Source organism: Ostrinia nubilalis, chromosome 23, assembly GCF_963855985.1.
Source record: "Ostrinia nubilalis chromosome 23, ilOstNubi1.1, whole genome shotgun sequence".
Lineage (NCBI taxonomy): Eukaryota > Metazoa > Arthropoda > Insecta > Lepidoptera > Crambidae > Ostrinia > Ostrinia nubilalis.
The window spans coordinates 12,125,021-12,149,033 of NC_087110.1; the positions used below are offsets into that span (position 1 = coordinate 12,125,021).

The window sequence follows — 24,013 nt, forward strand, 5'->3', positions numbered from 1 at the left end:
TACCACTGCTTCGGGACAATAAATGGGCGTCCCTTCACCGTTCGGCTATCGTGGCTTTTGTTGTAATAGAGACTACATGAAAGCCTTTGTTGCTGGGATGTGTGCTATTTTGCATTGAACTTGTACAGTCAGGTGTACAGTCGCCTGAAGATGCGCTAGCGCAGAGGTAACAACTTTATGTAGCTGTGATAGGGACTATTTTGCTAGAATCTATATCACTGCTGCGCTAGTGCAAAGGCATTTAAACAACTATGTGAGGAAATGGCGGTTTATTGACTGGTGAGACACAAAATAAAAAATGGTGAACATTTTCAAGATTTATTCAAATCGTAAGAGTTTTGTACAACGCTTAAACACTAATTAAAACATGAAAACAGTAACAACAGCAGTCTTAAGCAAATTACAGTACAGCTTCTTTTAAAAGCTCATTCTTATACCACTCGAGAGAATACTTCGATTCTTCCTTAGAAATCGTTTCTAAATTGTTTATCGTTGATTTTGTATAAAAGCTAAAGCATACATTTATCATTCGAAAAGATAAAAACATTCAAATAAGTACAACTATTAAAGCTTAGGTATCTATAAAATTTCAACAATAGAGCCCATACGTTTACAAGTAATTTGAATGAAAATTTCAGTGTTCCGATAAATGCACATCGCAATTATGTCCTTTATAAATAATACAGTTTGTTAATAAATTATTTGTAATAGAAACGTTTGTATTATGTATGGGCTTATTTTTTAACAGTCTAGGTATGTCAAGTGCGAAAATCTTGTCAGTCTGAAAGCACACACTATGATACGAAATTTAGGTCATTTGGTACAGACGACATTTTCGTTGTAAAATAGCGCTTATGTACTTGCATTATAAGATGCTACAATTTTAGCTATAAAATAAGTGCTGTCTATTGCAATCAAATGACTGTAACCTATGAAGTAATCATGATAGAATCACATGACTCCTAAAATGATTTTCACATAATCGTTCCATAGTAGACTTCTTTCAGACTCAAAAGATTTCATCCTATAATTTATAATTTACTTTTATTAGTGTTCGAATCCTCCAGCAACCGGCACGAACCCATCCTCAAAGTTATTGAACTCGTGGTACTGGGGCTTGTACTCCTCAAAGTGCTTTTGAGGTTTGTACTCCTCGTAGTGCTTCTGGGGTTTGTACTCCTCGTGTTCCTTGGGGGTTCCGATCTTATGCACGATGGCATTGAAGCCGTTCTTGTCGTCGGCTTCGTATTCCACCACGCGTTTTGTGCCGTCAGTCTCTAGGAGGGTGTATGTGCCTGGAAAAGGGTGATATTTGAAATAAATAATAGCCAACTTGGCAAATTCCAAAGGGCGATGGAGCGTACTATGCTCGGAGTCTCCCTTCGTGATCGAATCAGAAATGAGAAGTTCCACAAAAGAACCAAAGTGATACATAACTCGCAGAGCTATAGCTTATACTGATTATGTTTTCGTCAACTTGCAAAGCCAATCCTTGGAGATCTTAACAAAAACTACACGAAAACTAATAAGGCTGAGTTGCACCAACTAACTTTAACCTTAACTATACGGTAACCGGTGTATTTGTATGGAGTTTGAGAGACTAGAGTACTAGACGTTCGTTATAGCCAAAGTAAGATTTTTTTTTCGTCAGGAAATGCATGAAATTGCATACCCACTGGCCCGGGGGAACCAGTGGGTTATGTGAGGCTCTCCCTGCAGGATGGGCAAGGCCTACTCAATAGCTAAAGCAAGATGGTGCAACCCAGCCTCACATAATACAATTTTGTGAAGGAAGAGGTCTCTATCTCTTTCTTTGTTTCTCCTCCTTTCTTTCTCTCTCACACTTTGTATTATTTCGACTCACCCTTGACCTTGTCTCCGTCCCTGGTCTCCCAGTGCTCCTTGTCGTCTCCCGTGTGCGGGTCCTTTACTGAGTAGTCGAACGCGTATTTAGGGTGCGCCTGTTGGAATAAAAATTACCCATTTACTTAGTTTGAATACAAAAAAAGAAATGTGTAGTTTTTTTATGCAGAACAAGGCAGGTATTTATTGATGAGCTTGTGTCGCACCTGAAGTAAGGTGCAGTCTAGGATGGAACATAGTTGCCCTGTAAGTGCGTATTCAACCTCGCCTAGATAGATGGACCTCTTTTCTTATCCCTTCTAAGTAAATTGATGTAATTAACAGGTTCTTTCCAGCAAAAAAATGGGGAAAGAAGCAAGGAAAAATCACCGTGTCTTACTTTAAAATTCATAAAAACTCATAAAATTAATTTTATTTTTGCAAATAAGCTTTAAAAAGGCAATTTCTACGTGCCAGTATCAACCCAACCACTGCTTCGTGACAATAAATGGGCCAGTGCCCAGTATAATTTAATCAATAACCAGTAGATATCAATCGGTCTTCCATCTTATCTCAACCTCCCCTGATTAGCAATAGAACATTGTCAATCGCGTCAAACTCCGGGACGTTTCCAGTCCGGCGAGCAGATCAATAAACAGCCGCTAACTAACCGATGGCCTAAATAGTCCCAGGTGGCCGTCTCTATAATAACTCAATATCGAAATAGACCGGAGGTAACCTCACCTGTTCGATTTCCTAGACTCGTAGACGGAGCTTAGCTGAAAAGTTGTACCAATCCAAGCTAAACTTGAAAGTATTTTTTACGTGAACTTTGTTGCAAAGAGAATAGATTCAGATTTGAGTTAGTTATCGACGTAATGAGGAGATCCGTAAACGAATTAGTCGCTGACATAGCTTGACGGATTAGCTGAAATGGCAATGGGCAGGGCACATAGTAGAACTGACGGCCGATGGATGGGGCAGCGGAGGCCACGTACTGGAAAGCACAGCGTAGGACGTCCACCCACAAGGTGGACCGAAGACCTCATAAAGGTAGCAGGAAGACGCTGGATGCAGGTCGCTACCAACCGAGCAATATGGAAATCATTGAAGGAGGCCTATGTTCAGCAGTGGACGTCCTGTGATCGAAATGATGATGATTAACGTATGTAATTATTTCCAAAATGGCCGCGCCTATAGCACTCACGTGGTAGTCCAAATCGTAGTCATCATGGTGTCCATCGATGCTCTGCTGGTGGTGTGACACTGCTTTCTTGTGGTAGCCTTCCAGCCCGTGGCCCTCGAAGCCGTACTCCTCGAATTGCGCCAGGGTTGACGTCATCAGCACCATGATTGGCAGGGCTTTCTGGAATTAAGAAAATGACACGTTTCATGGATTTTTTGAAGACTATCTGTCAAGATTTCAACGCGGATAGAAGCCGTTAATTTTTTGTGTTATAGCCAATGTTAAAACACAATTCATAATTAACTTTTCTAAGGAAACAGCCAGTTGTTCAAAGTTGTACCTATTTATTTTGGTTTCTGGTGAATCGTATTCATTTCGAGGCTTGCAACTGATTAGTTCACTATAAAATACTTGCATTTTTTAAAGTTTTAGAAATATCCGTTGATCCTAATGGTTGATTATGTTTTATAGTAATGATAAATCTATGATCAGAGTATTTTCACATTAATGATGCATGCCTAGGCCATTCTGCGGTCTCATACAAACATCGTATACCACTAAGCAATACACCTAAAGATAGTTTTCGACTCGCTAGCGGAACTGTAGCCAGCCCGCTATCTTAATAAATCCAGCTGGCAATCTAAGTAGGAACCCGGCAATTTTGCATTTATCTGAACCGCGTGTGCATTTCCGACTGCCACGCTCTGGTCGGGTAATTGGACCACGATCAGAATCGAAATATCTGTCTACTAGCTTTTGCTTTACAACAGAATTGTGTAATAGATTAGGTCTTAAAATAAATCAACAGTATATGATACGAAGCTTAAACGTCCGTTAAATACATGCGAGCTATCGTAATCAATTTTTCAGCTCGTCGTACAATATTATTGTAACGACGTGCTGACAAATTACTTAAAAAGTTTAAGTAAGTAGTTTTTAAACAAATTAAAAAATCAAGCGTAACTACGCCACGCCGCCAGCCGCCGTTTGAAAGGATGGATGGATTCTTCTTAGGTACTCTTCATGCAAAAAATACTGAACGGATTTTGATAAAACGACAGTATTATTACATCAGAGTAACTTAATGCCTATAATTTTATAACTATACATTTTGTCATTACAGGTGTCAAGTAAGTCGGTCTTGCTGTGACGAAATCATTATCACGCGGGCGAAACCGCGTTCAAAAGCTAGTTGCCTAAAGCTTCGCATGTCTATAATAGTAGCCTACATCCCAACCTACTCTACTAACACCCAATTGACCGTGCAAATCGATTTCACACGAAATGTGCGTGCGTTACAGATTATGTCAGTAATTCAATTTAATCGACAGTGTTGCCAGTGTTATGTATTGTTATAATGTATAGGAAATGTTATACGTTGATCAATGTTATCATGTAAGAACCCACGGGTCGTTGAGTTTGATAGAGGTGTTTTATGTTAATTATTCCTTATTGATTTAGGGTGGTCTTCCTTGATGATTTGGCTCGTAAATCTAAGTGATATGTGATGTATTGCCTTCCTTGATGCTATTAGCATAATACAGTGTGTCCGGACATGTAGTGATCAAACTTTAGGGGCGTAATCTATGGACAATTTTATCGATTAAAACACTAAGTCAAAGTCAAAGTCAAAATTTCTTTATTTGTTTAGACTAATAAATAGTTCTTACAAATCGTCATTTTGCTCTTAAGGAGCCTCTACATGTCTCATAATCTTTTTACCCTACCAGCGCTTCGAGACCAACATTTGGCAAGTGCTGAGAAGAAGCGCCGCAACAAACAAACACTGTATAGTTTTTAACATAATGATTCAATCGCAAAGTAGTGGTTTCTTTTAATTATTTTATTAAAGTACACTGGTCATCACAAAAATCGACCCTCCCGCGACAAGCACTTTCAAACGTATGCATCCCCACTTCCCACTAATATTGGCACCATTTAAAAACTTCATTTCATTAAAGGAAAGGTTTTTACCCCAAAAATGTGTCTGTAGAAGAATCCAGAGTCACTTCTTCAAAAAATAGGTAGTTACGCTTGAGCCAACTTTTATGGCTATAAAACTGTTAAATTGGGATTAATGACCAGTATATTTCATAAAATACCTACCACAATTACGGCATTAACATTAAATAACTAATAAGGATAATCCTTATAGAATAAAAATATTTATTAGTATGTAATGTAGATTGAAGGTCCTTTTCAGGCCACATACACGACCCAAATAAAACTTGCCCTACCACCTCTTCAAAGTTTACATATGGGCTGGTGCAAAAAAGATTTTTTTGAAATTACAGCGCATTGAAAAATTACAGAATCAGACTTATTGTTTTGGAGACTCAGACAGTCCAGTTACCGAGAGAAAAATATGTATTAGTTTTGTAATTTGAGTCTTCTCTTTAAGTAAATTTGAAAGGATCCTTCCGCATAACCGTCGCAGTCAGTTTGCATTTATGTCATCTGCGAAAACAAATCCGATGACAGCCAACTTCGAGACTCGCAAGTTTCACTCGGATGACGGAGCGTTTTGCTCTCGTGTAGGGTTGCCAGGCCCAAAAATCCAAGTCGACGACGCACTATGGAGCGAAATTGAGATTTATGGACATAGCGATTTTTTTCACAATTTCTATTTGAAAAAAATACCTATCGATAGGTTACGTTATTCTGATGAATAAATGCTTCACAAGTTTTTCTCTAAAACCAATAGTTTGACTGGAAAAAAATATTTTCCATTTTCGTTGTATGGAATGAAACATAAAGTGGTCGATTTCGACTAAGCCTTGACAGATCTTGCTTTGAAACTACTTAAGCCTTGTTCTATGGCTTGTTGACTGTAATCCTACGCTATCAGCGCGCATCCAAAGTTGCCCGTTCACAAGTTATGAGGTTCTGAAAAATTTAAAAAAAGTAAGTAAAAGTGACTTTTTTTTGGAATATCTTTTAAGATTTAACAAAAATATAAAGATTTTATACGTTAATAATGTAAATTAACCTTAAATTACTGCTAAAAACACATTTTAATAAACTTAAAAGGAATTAAATCAGCGATTTTTTTTTCACAATTTCTGTTTAAAAAAAATACCTGTCGATAGGGTATGTTATTCTGATGAATAAATATTATGAACGTTTTTCTCTAAAACCAATAGTTTGGCTGGAAAAAAATATTTTCCATTTTCGTTGTATGGAATAAAACATAAAGTGGTCGATTTCGACTAAGCCTTGACAGATTTGCTTTGAAACTACTTGAGCCTTGTTCTATGGCTTGTTGACTATAATCCTAGACTAACAGCGCGCGCACAAAGTTGCCCGTTCAGAAGTTATGAGGTTCTGAAAAATTAAAAAAAAGTAAGTAAAAGTGACTTTTTTTTGGAATATCTTTAAAGATTTAACAAAAATATAAAGATTTTATACGTTAATAATGTAAATTAACCTTAAATTACTGCTAAAAACACATTTTACTAAACTTAAAAGGAATTAAATCAGCGATTTTTTTTTCACAATGTCTGTTTAAAAAAAATACCTATCGATAGGGTATGTTATTCTGATGAATAAATATTACAAACGTTTTTCTCTAAAACCAATAGTTTAGCTGGAAAAAAATATTTTCCATTTTCGTTGTATGGAATGAAACATAAAGTGGTCGATTTCGACTAAGCCTTAACAGATTTTGCTTTGAAACTACTTGAGCCTTGTTCTATGGCTTGTTGACTATAATCCTGCAAAAACAGCGCGCGCTCAAAGTTGCCCGTTCAGAAGTTATGAGGTTCCAAAAAATGAAAATTAAAGTAAGTAAAAGTATCTTTTTTTGGGTATAAATCTTTAAAGATTCAACTAAAACATGAAAATTATATACTTTAGTAATGTAATTAACCTTTCTCTTGTCGTCTTATCCAAAGAAAAGTCAATTTTACTTACTTTACTTTTCATTTTTCGGAACCTCATAACTTCTGAACGGGCAACTTTGTGCGCGCGCTGTTAGTCTAGGATTATAGTCAACAAGCCATAGAACAAGGCTCAAGTAGTTTCAAAGCAAATCTGTCAAGGCTTAGTCGAAATCGACCACTTTATGTTTCATTCCATACAACGAAAATGGAAAATATTTTTTTCCAGCCAAACTATTGGTTTTAGAGAAAAACGTTCATAATATTTATTCATCAGAATAACATACCCTATCGACAGGTATTTTTTTTAAACAGAAATTGTGAAAAAAAAATCGCTGATTTAATTCCTTTTAAGTTTATTAAAATGTGTTTTTAGCAGTAATTTAAGGTTAATTTACATTATTAACGTATAAAATCTTTATATTTTTGTTAAATCTTAAAAGATATTCCAAAAAAAAGTCACTTTTACTTACTTTTTTTTAATTTTTCAGAACCTCATAACTTGTGAACGGGCAACTTTGGATGCGCGCTGATAGCGTAGGATTACAGTCAACAAGCCATAGAACAAGGCTTAAGTAGTTTCAAAGCAAGATCTGTCAAGGCTTAGTCGAAATCGACCACTTTATGTTTCATTCCATACAACGAAAATGGAAAATATTTTTTTCCAGTCAAACTATTGGTTTTAGAGAAAAACTTGTGAAGCATTTATTCATCAGAATAACGTAACCTATCGATAGGTATTTTTTTCAAATAGAAATTGTGAAAAAAATCGCTATGTCCATAAATCTCAATTTCGCTCCATAGTGCGACGATTTGGCCGGAGATTTTACCCTACAAGTCGGACATTCATAGTGCACCCGGTTTTGAATTCGAGGAAAATATTTTTTATGTGCTAGCTAATTTTTGTGTGCTTTTTTTGGTGCCCTCCGACACTTGATACCCTACCTAAGCTATTGCTTAATTTGCTTATGGGTTAATCCTGCTGAAACAAGGTATATTTATGTTGGCCAGTGTCTACTGCGTTATTCCAATAAAAACCTAACAATATCCGGACAGGCCGGACGAGAAAAAATTAGGCCGGACACGTCCGTAAAAAGCCAAACTTGTCCGGCTAAAGCCGGACACCTGGCAACCCTGCTCTCGTGAAATCACATATTGATTACATTAAGCCGCGGTGTGTTTAGTTATGTCACACAGCGTAAAGCTTGACGCAAGTCAGCGTGTGTAATTGAGTACAAAAGCTACTTTTCTGATGATGCGTCTCATTACCAGTTCTGTGACGTCATTTACTAGTAAAGGTAGACTTTACTAATAAGATCATCTCCAATCTAATCAAAGTTTTGGTCTTGGAGATCACCCGAAGTTTGCTTTTTATGTAACTTCTAGGTTAGTTGGTTTTCTAGATAGGATTCATACAGAACATTGTGACTGGGATTCTTATCAGCACTTGCCCATTTATTATCTCAAAGCAGGGATAGGGTTAAAGATAAGTATACTGGGACGTGTAAAAGCATTTTTTAAAAACCTATTTGCAGAAAAAATATTTTTTGTCACGATGTAATAGATCTCTACATCGTGAATATCTTATTTTATATGTGTGCCTCAATTTAACGTTATAATTAGTCGATATTATGGTCGTCTCAAAGTTAGAAAATACCTCCGGGGGTCAATTAGAAAAGCAGCTGTTCCAAGCAATAAGATAACTTGTAATTACTCCCTCGAGAAGAACCATTAATTACGCTAGGGAAATCTCTACACATACGTTTTCTTTTGACGCGGACTGTCTAGTCTAACGCCCGTGTTCACAAACATTACTATGAGGTTTCACAGTGCGCGTGGATGCACAGGGTGACACATAAACCAATCACAGAGCTCTATCACAACGCTGTGCGTTCGATTTGCTGCTTCATTTAAGCAAATATCGTTTGTGAATACGAGCGTTAGTCACTTTATGGTATCTCATAAACATAAATGGATTTTTCCTACGTTGAATTCATTGCTAGTGCAGAAAGAAAATCTTGGGCTTTACTGGAATATACAAAAATCACAGAAGATAAAGTTCTATACTGAACAACAGTGATAAAATTTTGTTTTCCCTATTCTGTCACCAGTGTTGCGAGTAAATAGGTATTTTCTGGGTAAGCGTGCTTCATCTTAGACATCGTCCTCACTCATATAATCAATTTGGATCGAGGTCAAATGCGGATATAGCCTCGTCTAAACATTTTTTCTTCCTTATCATTGTGGATTAACGTCAATTTGCCATTATTGAGAGCAACGTTCAAAAATTGCAGGGAATTAAATTGCCTTGAGGACTTTTGGACTCACAATTTTTCGCGCTGAGTGTGCTAATTTTATTGACTTTGATCATCCATCACTTAACCATCACATACTATAGATTTATTTGTAGATGCTGACTGTCACATTCGGTTATCATATTTGCAATTTTGCATTCGATTTATTTCAAGCCTTCTATAGTGGCTGGCAATAAGTAGTTATTTTAGGTAGCTAGGTAGTTGAAACTTCAAAATTTCAGACTATTGATTTTTCATCTACGAAGTCCCATTTATACGGTAGGCCATTTTCACAGGCGCTCTTCCCCATGATGTTTCATCAACACGGACATGAATTTACTAATGAGCCGTCTTTTACGATCATTTGTCAAACCGACCAGGCCAATTTGGTTAATTGTTTGGTTTTGCATCGGCTATGAGGAAGCACCATTCTTCAGTTTATGGTCCTGGACTATCGGTGTTGGCAACGCGTGCTTTCGCGGACTTCCTGATAGACGGCGGTATATCAAGCTAAACCATGTAGAGGTGGTGATAGGGGCTATTTTGCATCAAAAATCTTTATTCTGACCACAAAGTCTGTGCTGTTGGTGTTTGGTCTATACCTTGACTTGTCGTCGTTTCAGCCAGATGACGTCCACTGCTGGACAAAAGCCTCCCCCAAGGATTTTCATAAGGACCAGTCCTGGGCTACCTGTAGGTACTTCTTGCGACCTTTCTAGATCGTTTGGTCTAGTGCTATTGGTTTTTTGAGGACTAGCGGCAGGTAGGCTTAACGTCCAGCTAAGCTAATGATGTTTATCCTCTAATAACGGTAATTTTTTTATCTATTTAACTTGTCAGATCAGGCCGATCATCACTTGCCATCAGTTAAGATGCAGGCCAAGAGTTTCCTCGTTGTGGATAAAAAAAGTTCTCACAGCTGTTAACGAATCAGCACGCGTAATTTTACCTAAAGGTTTTCTTTCAGAAATGTTACGCCTTGGCATTTTTAGCTAAAGGCGTCAATAACCCAATTCGTTTATCGAGGTGTATAATTGGGGTACAAATTCGCATAAAATTTAAAGCAATTTGCTTACAATTTGTATTCCAATTAAAATACTTATGGTTCAAAGTGCCAAAGACCCATTTATAAACAATTTCCTGCAACGTGTATCGCGTGATGGCCGGAGGGTGCGCGTCACGCACAGTTTTCACTGTTTTTTCCCGCGTCTTCATTTTGCTGTTGACACTTTGTTGAGGCGCCATTAAGTTGTTGTCTTGCGTTAGTGTATGCGCATATGTTTGCATAATTATGTTGTTGTTAATTGAAGTAAAATTTTGTGATAGGAAAATCGAGTTTTAAAAATGTAAATCAGTTTCCTATGTCTTTGAAATAATGTTTCGGCACTGAAATTGTTTTTACAGTGTGTTATTTTTGTTAATTTACATGTACTCGTAATAAGATCACAAAAGCCCGTAAAAATGGAATGAATACAAGACATTTTTTTTCTCTTCTAATAAACATTATGTAACGACATCATAGATTCAAGTCTATAATTGGTTGAATAATTAGACCAATTATCTTTTTTCGAAGAAGTATTTTTTGATATATTTTAAATAAAACAATTATCTTTTCTCAACCAAATGTCCCACGGGTGCCTTTCCCCATTCATTAAAATAAACTTTTTATGTTAATTACAAAAACCTTATTAGAATGATCACTTGTTTAATGCCCTCATTAATTATCAAAGAAACTGATCAGTCAATTATCCAAGCAAAGTATTAATCGACAAAACAATGGAAATTTCTTCGGTACTTACTTTTTCCAGTCGTCAACGCGCAAAAAATATGGAAGTGCTAAAGGAAGTATCATGTTGATACGTTCCGCATTTTGGTACTTTACGTTCCTACATTTCCTAAGTGTTCGATTACACAGTGGACAGATACTTTTGGAAGTTGGTAAATGTAGTGTGTTTTGTACACAAGACATATACAGGGTGTCTCAAAAAGTAGTGTCAAGCCGAAGCCCAGAGGTAGAGCATCAGTAGGGCTACTCGAATCACTCCCAACTCTCATGTGTGTTCTTCTAAGTTGAAAATTGTATAATGTTTTGCTAAAACTTTATATCTTGCATCAAAGATAGGAAGGTTAATTTTTTTTTAACACAATTTCCATTAATAGATATTCTGTTAATAAAAAAAGAAATTGCGAAAATTCAACCCGGAAAAGGATAAAAAAAATTAAAGCCTCCTATAAAAAAATAGTCATGAAATTTTAAAAAGTTACAATATTAATGATAACTTCTAAACTACAAAAAATCGTAGAACATACATGGGGGTGATTCGGGTAGCCCTACTGAACTTCTGCTCTTCTTCTGGATTTCAGCTTGACACTACCTTTTGGGACACCCTGTGTAAAGTTTCATACGTGAAACTTATTTGCCCCACATTTCTGTGTATCCCTTTGTGTTATCCCCTAGTATTAGAGGATATACAAGAATATTCTCAGATTATTTTATGCCAGTCGATTTCTTACTTACTAATTTGCAAAATCTAACCTAAATAATGGTTTAAAAAATGACTTTACTTATAAATTAGTCTGTCCTGACAACGCACAACCAAAAGTAAGTGGGACGAAGTATTTTTTAAGGATAAGTAAGTATACAATTTTTTGTGTGCAATAAAGTTTTTAAATAAAAAATGTCAGACATTATTCATCTTATGGAAAATAAGACTTATGTAATGTTTATGTATCACATGATTAACCGACTTCAAAAAAGGAGGAGGTTCTGATATTCCATTGTATTATTAAATGTAGAAATGTCGGTTAGTTATATTTTTTAGCCTCTTCAAACTTTCTAAGTAGAACGAAGCTGTGTTTTAAACCCCATTAATTATGTTACCTTAATCAATTACTTTATATTGAAGTTTTCTCATTAAATATCTTAACAATGGATTGTTGTTGACTTACAGTTTCGCCTTAATTAATTGTTTACTTTTTAAGTTGTAAATGAAAGCTTTTGATGAATCTGAGGACGATGACATCAAAAATGTAACTTATCTCTTTATTTTTTTTATTTATTTATAGTTATAAAATTATAATGTCTAAAAAGTTATCTGCAATAACATTTGTATTTTTAATAACAAATTGTTATTTATAAATCTTAACAAATAAAGAACATTTAAAAAACTGAATTGGCTGAAAATGACGATGTGAGTTTTTTACATCTAATTTATGGGGTTTACTTATTATAATACTGTCAATAAAAGAATACCTACTTATTAAAACCTAGATAGTAATATTCCAAATCTTTTGATAATACTTTCATAGTTAAATTAGGTTCAGATAACATCCGGTTACTGGTTAACTTAATTTGTAAATAATAACTAATTACTTAATATGTTTAATTATTTATGCATCTATACCTCCTAACTAATTTAATTTAATCACGCACTGTTCAAAAAACTAAAATAAATAATTACTCACAAACAAAAACGCCATTTTTTTTTCACTTGACTGAAATCACACCACACAGAAACAAGTACGGGCAATGTAAATTACTGACCACGTGCGAACAACTTATACCCGAGAAATAGTTAATTCTCCCCCCTGCTGAAGGGGGGCGCTGTGTATGGTAGGACACATACGTGTTGCTGGTGAACTGCGAATGTAGAGTGTTTGCATCTTTGCTGAATGGCGGTCGAAGGATGCAGTTGCCGAAATTTCGGTTGGTGGGTGGCAGGTAATAGTGATGGGCTAGTGACGAATATACTCTTACACAATAGGCAATGGAGTGATGGGCTGATGATGAATAAAATCTTACACAAATACTGAAATATTTATATTTCTTTATTTATTATGCTATCCTGATGAGCTTTTAATTTATTGTACTTGCTCGATGTTATATTATATTCATTAATTTATGATATGTGTCTCAAAGAACTGGAAGAAAAAGCTTTTAAGAGGTTGTTAAAAGCTCTGGAGTCTCATTTGCACAACACAGCTAAATTACATAATTTTGTGAAAGCTTTCAAATCAAAATTCTGTTCCTTATTAGATCATTTTAAAAGCATCTATAAACTGCGTATAGACGAATATTAATTATTATTTTTTATTCATAGTAATGGCATTTTTTATGAACCGGCCATGTCTTTTTGAACGCAGGTCTGGCCTGGCCAAAATAGACACTAGTAAGTTAAAATAGCAACCGTCAACATAGAATCGGCCTATTTGCATAACGTCTATTTTCGCACATTACCGCGACGCGGTTTATGTAACGAAAGTTTTATCTAATTGAGACGACGTTAAGTATGATGATTGTGATTTGCTATACTTGTAATACTGTTGCGTATGTAATGAAAATTGATGGAATTCCGCAGTTTACTCGGTTTTGTTTCGTTATCCAAATGGGCCATTTCGAAATTCATAACAATGTTTTAAGCCTAAGTAAATTAAATTATGTTTTTACTGCCGAGCATTTCATCGTTTCAATTAACAGCCTGTAAGGTCAAAACAATAATGTAATTGTTTTGTGTATGTTTATAACGCAAATAATATGTTTACTCCTGGAGGATTTGAGGCCGGTGACCATTGGCTTTGTAGTCGTAAACGGACGTGTGACTTGTAAGAATATTATTTTTGCTCTTTGGGGTGGGCTAAATCATTTCAGACATAGGACAGCCAATGTGGAAAACATTGTGGGAGTGATATGAATGAATTAAAATTATGTGGATACAAATTCAATTAATTTAGTTCAAAGTAGCATCTGTCACATGATAATACGATGTCACAGTTTAGTTTCATTGATAATTCTGTCATATCTACATAAAATTATTGTGTCCATAATTGCATCTCACAGCTTGTGATAGTCCGTTACCCCGTGCATACTGCGGTTATCACCAGCTGTTACCATTGGTAATGGGTTTGTGGTTTCCCATTAAAATAGGATCAGGAAAGCTAACAAACTACAAATAAACGGTCTTGAAATAATTTTCACCGCTCTTAGTAATTAAAAATAAAATGTTTTTTTTTTACAAAGCTTGTTTAAAAGCTTTTTGACGCCAACCGATTCGGTTTCGTATAAATTTTTTTTTTCTAGAGCGTTTGATTCTACATAGATTGATATTAAATTAACCAAACCTTCAGTGCAAGCACACTCTTAAAAAACTATCCAATCTTAAACTATTGTTTAATTATTCATGTTACGCCAGTTAATTTACCAAAATTCTCACAATAATTGTATTACGAGTATTGTTAATAGATATGGTAAGTGGATCGAAAAAAGGTTTGCGGGTATATTTAGTGCTCTATGGCATTTTTTCTCCAACCTTGAAATACTATTATACTTTACACGAAAACATATTACTTTAGTGTTTTTCTTTGACACAAACAGCCAAGTGGCAAATGCATAAGAAGCGCGAAATTTCTTTTTTTACGAAGTAACGATCTGATAGCGAAAAACTAAATCGCGAATCAGCGAAATGGCGATATCTATATTGCTATCGAATACACAGTCGTCGTGTCGTGACGCAGCACCAACGACGTATGCGCAAAATCGTTAAAATCGGCATGTTTACTATGACCCTAGATCACACCACAAAAGAAAGTAAAACCACAGAATAATAATAAGTACTACGTACAGAAGTTTTACTTCGCGAAGGTATTTAAAAAAATGTATGCTCAATGTCATTAACAATATGGTGTAATTTAGCTTGTCTCAAGAGTCAAGCAAGTTTGTCAGAAGTTTTGTTGACAAACGTCAGTGATCGGTACTGCGCCGAAGCTATAGGGCTGACTTCGGTAAAATGATGTGACGTGAGGTGCCAATTTGCAGAAAATGGCGGAGGAAATACATGATTTAGCATGAATTATCATGAATAATATTAACTACTTATTTACCTCTCAGTGTCTTCAGGCAACTTAAAAAAGTACATTCTGTGTTTTTATTATTATTTAGGCAGTTAAATACTGCACAGTATTTAGTACACCATTTTCTTTATTTTTTTCCATCATACACAAGAATACGCGTGCGTGAGTCAATGCTCGCTCGTATGTGAGGCCTTGTCGAATAGTACTCTTGTAGGGGGCAATCGTGCGTGTTTTGTTTTCGATGTAAACTCGCGGAGATGAACAGGCCTGGTAAAACCATAATGATTGACATTAGCCACACTATATTCTGGAACATCGGCGTGCGATAGTCGCGTGCGCAGCAGGTACTTAATGAACGGTGTGCGTTGCATAATTGTTGGGCAATTATTGTGTCAATACGTTGTGCGCTACAGACGATCGTAAACATTGTACAAGTAGCTGCAGTAAAGACACTTTTGAATGCGCCTACATCATAGAAGAATTTTTAACAGCTCAAAATATAACTCCTATTATGTTCTTCTGATTAATTTCGTTGCGGGTCCTGTTTAACTGTCCCCCGGGAGTCCGGGACAAACTTCAACTTGTTGGGTTTTAGTGGCGGTCGAGCTCCAGTTCTTGGCTACACAAGAGTTGCAGCGGTGGGTACGAGAGGTGGGAATAGTCCCGTGCTCAAAATAAAAGACAGTTTTTGATCCAAAAGGATCCCCTTTTCATCTTTAGTAGAGTCAGTGTGCCGCGATAGGGGTGTGGCTTTGTAGAACTCCCAGTTTTGTGATGTAGTTAACACGGGTCTACCACCAGTTTCGGGAAGTATATCTGCAGGTGCTGAGAAGAAGTGGACTCAGTCCTAGCATGAAGTTAATCTTCTGATGGTATCGCGGCGATGTTTCATAAAAAAATTCTCCATCTCTTTATACGTATAAATTACGTCACATATGAAATATTAATTTGACGAATCCTATAAAGTCTTCGGTTGGAACTTGCAACTTGATATTGCTGCACCCGCCTCTACTGTGACTACCGTCTATCGTAAAACACATTGTAACCATTGTAATTATTTGCAACAATCTACTATTTATAACTTCTAGTAAACAATTAACATTCACTTAATTTGTGCATTATTATGTTAATATTTATAAATTCATATTTTTGAATTTAACAGACACCCTGTTGTTACTTGTCGGATGTCGGCTCCCATTTAAAACCATTAACATGAAAAGTAAATTCGTTTAAACATAATTTAATAGTTTTTGCTCGCTGCTCACATCTGCGTAAATTTCAGCATGTCTACTAAATAATTCTCCGTCGATTTGCTCGTAAAGTTTCATCCCCTATTTCTCTATCTTCAAGTTTTTCTCGTTATAAAGTAGCATTGGCCTTTTCCATGGTTTAAAAAAATATTAAGTCAGATTTCGTTATTTGTATAGATAGACTATTAAATAGTGCTTACAAATGGTCAAAAAATACTTAAAGTTTTGCTGTTAGGAGCCTTTACATGTCATAATATTGTTGCCCTAGCAGCGCTTCGAGACCAACATTAGGCAAGTGCTGAGAAGAAGCGCCGCAACATACTGTCATGGATATAATAATTTCATTTATGACTTATTTTTTCATTTACTGATCCAATATTTTTTCGTCCACGCGAGCGGAGTCACGTACGAAACCAAGTTAATAAGTACGCGTGTCACAACTGACAAGGACGCATTTTTGCTTTGTCGTCCACAAAGCAAAACAAAGGCTTTTATCAACATGTTTGTTTTCGAAGTTGGGCGGTTGTGATACGAGGGATATTGTTTTGCCGCTTCTCTGTAACCCCTATACGTGTGGGGTATACTTTTTTGTATCGGGGGCGTGTGGGATATGGCACATGAATTGAAACGTAAAACGGGTATTGTATGTAACACACATGTGTTTTTCTTTCATATCTCTTTTACAGAATATGTTTTTGTGACTTGAAAGTAGAATAAATATCCAAAAGCGAGTGTGGAATTCGGCGATTGATACAAGAATAAAAAGGAACTCCTCTGACATACTAATTTTGAGCCATTAAAAAACATTTTTCTTTCTAATGAACTGTGAATTAAAATCATTAATTCAGCTGTTTAAACCTTACAGGACCTTACATTATAGTGTTAAGGACAACGTTTGACCTGTAAGTGCATTCGACGGGTCACAAAATTGTCAATGTCCATTTCTTGATGGTGTTTAGTTTACCATTTAATGATTAAACGTAAAATGACTCAATTGAATTTGAATCCTATTAGGAAGTCCGCCAAACTATCGTATCTCGTACCGTAACTCCATTTAGCAACAAAGTAAGCAACTACCCACCGCCAGCCCTGCCTTACATAATCCGCTAAGTGGGGCAGCCCACAGGGAAACGGTTTAAATCTTCACGCCGATTGCCTCGTCCGGAAAATGACCGCCATATCTCACGGCGTCATTAGTGTGTATCAGCCACAGTGATGGAGAACAGCCACTTACTTTGATTGAAAAGTGAATGTTGAGGCTGTTCCATCACCCAACCCCCTGGTTAGACGCCTCAGATTTAGTAATATTGGTGCAAGACTGTTTCAATTGATTTCATCATATCTGACTTAACACTAGAGTACACGCGCGGCCTACTATAGTAGACGAGGGTAACATTTAACGCTATAACTTTTTAAAAACTTGCGCCAGAGAGCTGGCATTCCAGGAAAGCCTCATTTACTAAATTTGTCAATAAGCCAGAAAAGCTTGGGTCCTAGCGTCTGCGCACTTTTCTAAAATTGGCTGTCAAAACTGCGGATCTACTCAAAAGCCCGAAATCACTCGACAAAAAAATTATGGGAAACTTCCAAAAAATGGATTTACCCCATGTACCAGGCAGAAGAAAGTCTTGAATACTATGAAAGATAAAAAACAAATCATATTTTTTCAGTAAATTATTTTTTGCTAACATGGATCTCAGACTGCAATTTTGGTTAAAGAAACTTTGATTATAAAATAACTTTAATAAACACTTTAATCATTTACACAGTAATTTTATTCATAAATTGCTTACAAACTGATTTACAGTGATTTTAAATTGGCTTACCAGAGTAGGCCGCGCGTGTATTGGTGTAAAAAAAGGGGCGCGTGTACTGTAGTTTTAAGGCCATCGCCCACGGCGGCTTTTTGTAGCGATGCTGACGCGCTGCTGTAGCGCGTTAATATCGCTTCTGTAGTGCGTTGCAAATGCGACTAACGCGCGTTAGTAGCGATGCTGTCGCCGTGGGCGAGGGCCCTTACAAACGATAACCAAACCTAAATGGCAGATCTAAAGATGTAGTTAGTAATGCTGGTGCAGGACTCCTTCAGAAATCACGAAAAGAAATAAATGAAGAAGAAGAAACAAAGAAAAAATATTTATTTGACAACTAAATAATACAAAACATCAAAACAATGGAGAAAAAAAATGCAAAATCATCTAGACAGTTGACATGTTACTGCCAAGTGCCAAGACACTGGTTTTCTGTGGGTACCTTGTAATAGGAGATGGAAGGAAAAGATACAAAATAGTAGTGGTAAATGCAGATTAGAAGATCCTTTCATGCTAGCGACCCCCAAAGAATCAGATCAGATCGATCAGAGAGCGCCAGAATGCCACTGAAAATAGATTTTCCATCATCAGACCAGGTCTATGTCAGTTCAAACCTATACCGGGGTGTATTTCAAAATTTATTTAGATGGCTGTTCTCGTTGGCCAGTTAGAAAGACAGATAAGTGCGCGTGCGCTTATTACTGAAAATTGAAGCTTTTTAATTGATTTAATTCCTTTTTATAATAGGTACCTATTATCATGCCATGGTTTTCATGGACCTTTATCTTTAAACGCGTGTGTTAACTCTTACTTCAATTTAATTCGCATACAGATACAGATTTCGATTCCATCAGCCCGATCGTAACAGTTTTATTACGTGCACATATCAATTTGTTTTAACGCGCAGATTCTGTAATGCTTTTATATTGCATATGCCTTGCCAAGTCTTGCAACTGGTGCGTGGTGATGGATCTGTTGTAGATAGTCAGGCCGTGCCGTGCGGGGACGGCCATAAAGAATACTCTTCCCCACCGCCAACAGGAGGCGTGTCGTAAGAGGCGACAAAATCCCTGCAGCACCGGACGGGCAGCAGCGTCTGCGTGCGAAACCTTATAAAAAACTGCGATCGCCAACCCGCCTGCCAAGCGTGGCGATTAAGGCAAATCCCCCCCATGGAGAGGAACAAAAAAACACGGCCCCTAGTCCCCGGCGGCCCCACTATCCCGGGCCACGGTAGCGGTCACGGTAACGGTGGGGCGAGGGGTGCTAAGAATCACCGGGTACCGACAGGCTACCAACCCCGACGACCTCTGGCCCTGGCAACATTTAACACTCGCACGCTGCGGACTGACGTGAGGCTCGCCGAACTCGAGGAAGAACTGAGCAGGTTGCGGTGGGATATCGTAGGATTATGCGAAGTCCGAAGAGAGGGGGAGGACACCATAATCCTGAAATCCGGAAACCTGCTCTACTTCCGGGAGGGCGACCAGCAGTCCCAGGGTGGTGTCGGGTTTATCGTCCACAAGTCCCTTGTCAACAACGTGGTCCAGATCGAGAGTGTTTCGGCGAGGGTAGCGTACCTTATACTCAGAATCACCAAACGGTATTCGCTGAAGGTCATACAGGTATACGCACCGACCACGGAACACCCCGACGACGAAGTGGAGACTATGTATGAGGATATTTCCAGAGCCATACATAGCTCCCGGTCCCATTTTACCGTTGTGATGGGGGACTTCAACGCGAAGCTGGGTAGACGAAGCGATAATGAGCTGAAAGTGGGGCAATTTGGGTATGGAGAGAGGAACGCACGTGGCCAACTGCTGGCTGGCTTTATGGAGAGGGAGGGCCTCTTTATGATGAACTCCTTCTTCAGGAAGCCAAAACAGCGAAAGTGGACATGGCTGCATCCCAATGGCGCTATAAAAAATGAGATCGACTTCATCTTGTCGACGAAGAAGCATATATTCAATGATGTCTCTGTGATCAACTCGGTCAAAACAGGAAGCGATCACCGAATGGTAAGAGGCACATTGAATATCAGACCCAAGCTCGAGAGGCGTCGACTGATGAAGTCTACGCTCCGCCCAGCGCCCATCCAACTCCAAAACCCCGAAAGCTTTCAGCTCGAGTTGCAAAATCGTTTCGAATGCCTAGGAGACTGCGAAAATGTGGACGAATACAATGACAGGTTCGTGGAAATTGTCCAAACGACTGGGTCTAAGTTCTTTAAAACCCGTCGTCCAAAAGGAACCAAAAAGATCTCTGACCTCACCAATAAACTTATGGAAGAGAGACGAAACTTGGTTCTGCAGTCCTCTGAAGATGCTGCTCAGTATCGGCGTCTTAACAGACAGATCTCCAAGTCTTTGACTCGCGATCTACGCCAATTTAATACAGATCGTATTAAAGAGGCGATTGAGCGTAACAAAGGCTCTAAAGTGTTCGCTAGGGATCTGTCTGTTGGCCAAAGTCAACTGACCAAGCTGAAGACCGAGGATGGCAGAGACATCTCGTCGGGGCCTGAGTTATTGGAAGAGGTTGAGAAGTTCTACGGACAATTATACACGAGTGTACGTACACCTGTCACAAATCTAGCCGAAGACCCAAGAGCTAGACTGACCCGACACTACACCGAAGATATCCCGGACGTCAGCCTGTACGAGATTAGAATGGCTCTCAAACAGCTGAAAAACAACAAGGCACCGGGTGATGATGGAATCACGGCTGAGCTTCTGAAAGCAGGCGGAACGCCGGTACTAAAGGCTCTTCAGAGGCTGTTCGATTCCGTCATACTTGAGGGAAAAACGCCTACGGCATGGCACAGAAGTGTGGTGATACTTTTTTTCAAAAAAGGCGACAAAACCTTGTTGAAAAATTATAGACCCATCTCACTTCTGAGCCATGTCTACAAGCTGTTTTCGAGAGTCATCACGAATCGTCTCGCACGCAGGCTCGACGACTTCCAGCCTCCCGAACAAGCCGGTTTCCGAAAAGGCTTTAGTACCATAGACCACATACATACGCTACGGCAGATTATACAGAAGACCGAGGAGTATAATCAGCCACTTTGTCTGGCGTTTGTGGACTATGAAAAAGCCTTCGACTCGATCGAGACCTGGGCAGTGCTACAGTCTCTCCAACGGTGCCAAATTGACTATAGATACATCGAAGCGCTGAAGGGCTTGTACGAAAACGCCACAATGTCGGTCCGCCTCCAGGATCAGAACTCGAAACCTATCCAGTTGCAGCGAGGGGTGAGACAGGGAGATGTCATATCTCCGAAACTGTTCACCACCGCCCTGGAAGATGTTTTCAAGCTTCTGGACTGGAGCGGATTCGGCATAAATATCAACGGCGAGTATATCACACACCTTCGTTTCGCGGACGATATCGTAGTCATGGCTGAGACCGTGGAGGACCTAAACACAATGCTCGATGGCCTCAGTAGAGCCTCTCAACAAGTGGGTCTTAAAATGAACATGGACAAGACAAAAATTATGTCAAATGCCCGTGTTGTACCCACTCCTCTGAAGGTTGGAGACACTACACTCGAACTTGTTGACAATTATGTATACCTGGGACAAACAGTCCAGTTAGGTAGGTCCAACTTCGAGAAAGAGGTTAATCGTCGAATCCAACTCGGCTGGGCAGCGTTCGGGAAGCTTCGCGAAATTCTCACGTCCGAAATACCGCAGTGTCTCAAGACAAAAGTATTTGACCAGTGTGTGTTGCCAGTGATGGTGTATGGCTCTGAGACGTGGTCGCTTACTATGGGCCTCATAAGAAGGCTCAAGGTCACCCAAAGAGCGATGGAGCGTGCTATGCTCGGAGTTTCCCTGCGTGATCGAATCAGAAATGAGGAGATCCGTAGGAGAACCAGAGTGACTGACATAGCCCGCAGAATCGCTAAAATCAAGTGGCAGTGGGCGGGGCACATAGCTCGAAGAGCTGATGGCCGCTGGGGCAGGAAAGTTCTTGAGTGGCGACCACGAGCTGGAAGACGTAGCGTGGGCAGGCCTCCCACTAGGTGGACCGACGATCTGGTAAAGGTCGCGGGAAGTACCTGGATGCAAGCGGCGCAGGACCGGTCTTTGTGGAAATCCTTGGGGGAGGCCTTTGTCCAGCAGTGGACGTCTTTCGGCTGAAACGAACGAACGAACGAACGAGTCAGGCCGATCTGATTCACTTTATGAAGCAGCTAAAATGGGGCTTGTTAAGAAATGGACATAATTTTCAATAGATCTTTCGATCTTTATTTGATTTGAGATCATCAGATATGCATTTTGCTGGAAAAGTGGAAAACACGTTTCATAGAAACCTGCGTAAAATGCTCTCTTTTACTGACAGAACATCTTTGGAAGAATATAGGCTAAACATTCAATATTGAATAGAACGTTCTTTCGTTAATGTGCGACTTGTCAATACCCTGGTCAGACTTTCTGAAGTAAAGCTCTGAATCATATCGAGCAGTTTCGTCACAGAAAACTTCAATGAAAATTCCGTATTCCTGATATATCTCTCTTGTTTTCACTTGTAATAGAGACACATAATGTATAGTTATAGGGCCTTATTTCCGTACATCATCACTGCCATTCCTAGTTAAGATCAATTGAAATCAAATGTGTTCCTCATTTATGTGCTAATCTCCAAGTATAGTTTCCACAATAATTATCACAGCGCATAAAAACGCGGCACGGTCGGATTTACGATCGAAAGCAACGTTGCGTGCGACCACCCGACGATAGACGGACGTTCCACGTTGATTGTATCCGATTTGGGCGGTGCTGATGATTAATAACGTGATTCGTCAAATCGATCATCGTCCGGATATAGGATTAACAAACAACTATCGTTATTCGTTACTAAGTAAGCGAAAAGTTTCCTATTCCAAAAAAAAGGCAAAAACTTATCTATGATTTAAAACGCTAAGGCCTGGCTTCCACCAAAGCAGAGCAGAGAAGTGTTTTGAATAACCAATCAGATTTCATTATTTTCACTTTCTTCTCTCTTCTAAAGCGTGGTTTTGTGTCTTTTGAATATGGAAAATATGAAAAGAACAGAATCAGTTGCCAGTTAGATATTATCTTCGTTATCTTCATGTAAAGGCGACATCACATCAGACTACATTTTGTTGCAATAAAGCACCTTTAAAGTAAAAGTACATAGTACGATGCCATTATGTTCAGTTTGACGACTTGTGGCAAATCTGCGGTACGAATTTATCCGGTTTTTCTTTCACAAAGTGCCTTTTCATCAAACCCAATCTAGAATGTTTGCTTGCACATTGCAATATTGCAACGCACACATTTGACATTTCTTTCCACTAATAACACACCATGTCGTAATATTTAAACTCGCTAACTCATCTCTCTTTCTTACCCACAGCTCAGCCAACGCCAAGAAGTGGGAGGTGGAATTGGCAACCCTGAAGAGCAACAACCTGCGACTGACAGCCGCCTTGCAAGAGAGCACGGCCAACGTTGATGAATGGAAGAGGCAGCTCCACCAATACAGGGAGGAGGTGGCTCGCGCCAGGCACTATGCTGGGAAAGGTACGTAGTTCTGAGTAATGATAACAGATGGCGTTGTCTTTAGCAATAACCTGCGACTGACAGCCGTCTTGCAAGAGAGCACCGCCAACGTTGATGAGTGGAAGAGGCAGCTTCATTAATACAGGGAGGAGGTGGCTCGCGCCAGGCAATATGCTGGAAAAGGTACGAAGGTAACGTGGTTCTGCGTAGTGAAAATAGACGGTGTTGGTTTCGTGCGGCAAAAGATCAATTGCAAACGACGAGCGGGAAAGTAGCTCTACTTTTATGTGGGGTGAGCACGTAGTTCTGTGTGGTGATAAGAGATGGCGTTGCTCGCAATATAAATCATGCTGCAACGTTTCAAAATGAAA

General features: G+C 38.6%; 2 protein-coding genes across 2 annotated transcripts in view; one reads left to right on the forward strand and one right to left on the reverse strand.

Moving 5' to 3' along the window:
- LOC135083239 (homer protein homolog 2) overlaps nucleotides 1–24,013 on the forward strand; it is a 47,504-nt gene that overhangs the window by 14,152 nt on the left and 9,339 nt on the right. The window contains exon 8 of the mRNA XM_063977978.1: nucleotides 23,497–23,663. Coding sequence (XP_063834048.1) covers nucleotides 23,497–23,663 — 167 coding nt within the window. The remainder of the gene's footprint in view (nucleotides 1–23,496; nucleotides 23,664–24,013) is intronic.
- Nucleotides 308–12,762, reverse strand: LOC135083410 (pupal cuticle protein Edg-84A-like). The gene is made up of 4 exons (XM_063978151.1): nucleotides 12,666–12,762; nucleotides 3,050–3,208; nucleotides 1,865–1,961; nucleotides 308–1,295 (listed from the first exon to the last, which is right to left on the reverse strand). Exons 1-4 carry the CDS (start codon nucleotides 12,678–12,680, stop codon nucleotides 1,048–1,050), a joined length of 519 nt encoding a protein of 172 aa, XP_063834221.1. The 5' UTR covers nucleotides 12,681–12,762; the 3' UTR covers nucleotides 308–1,047.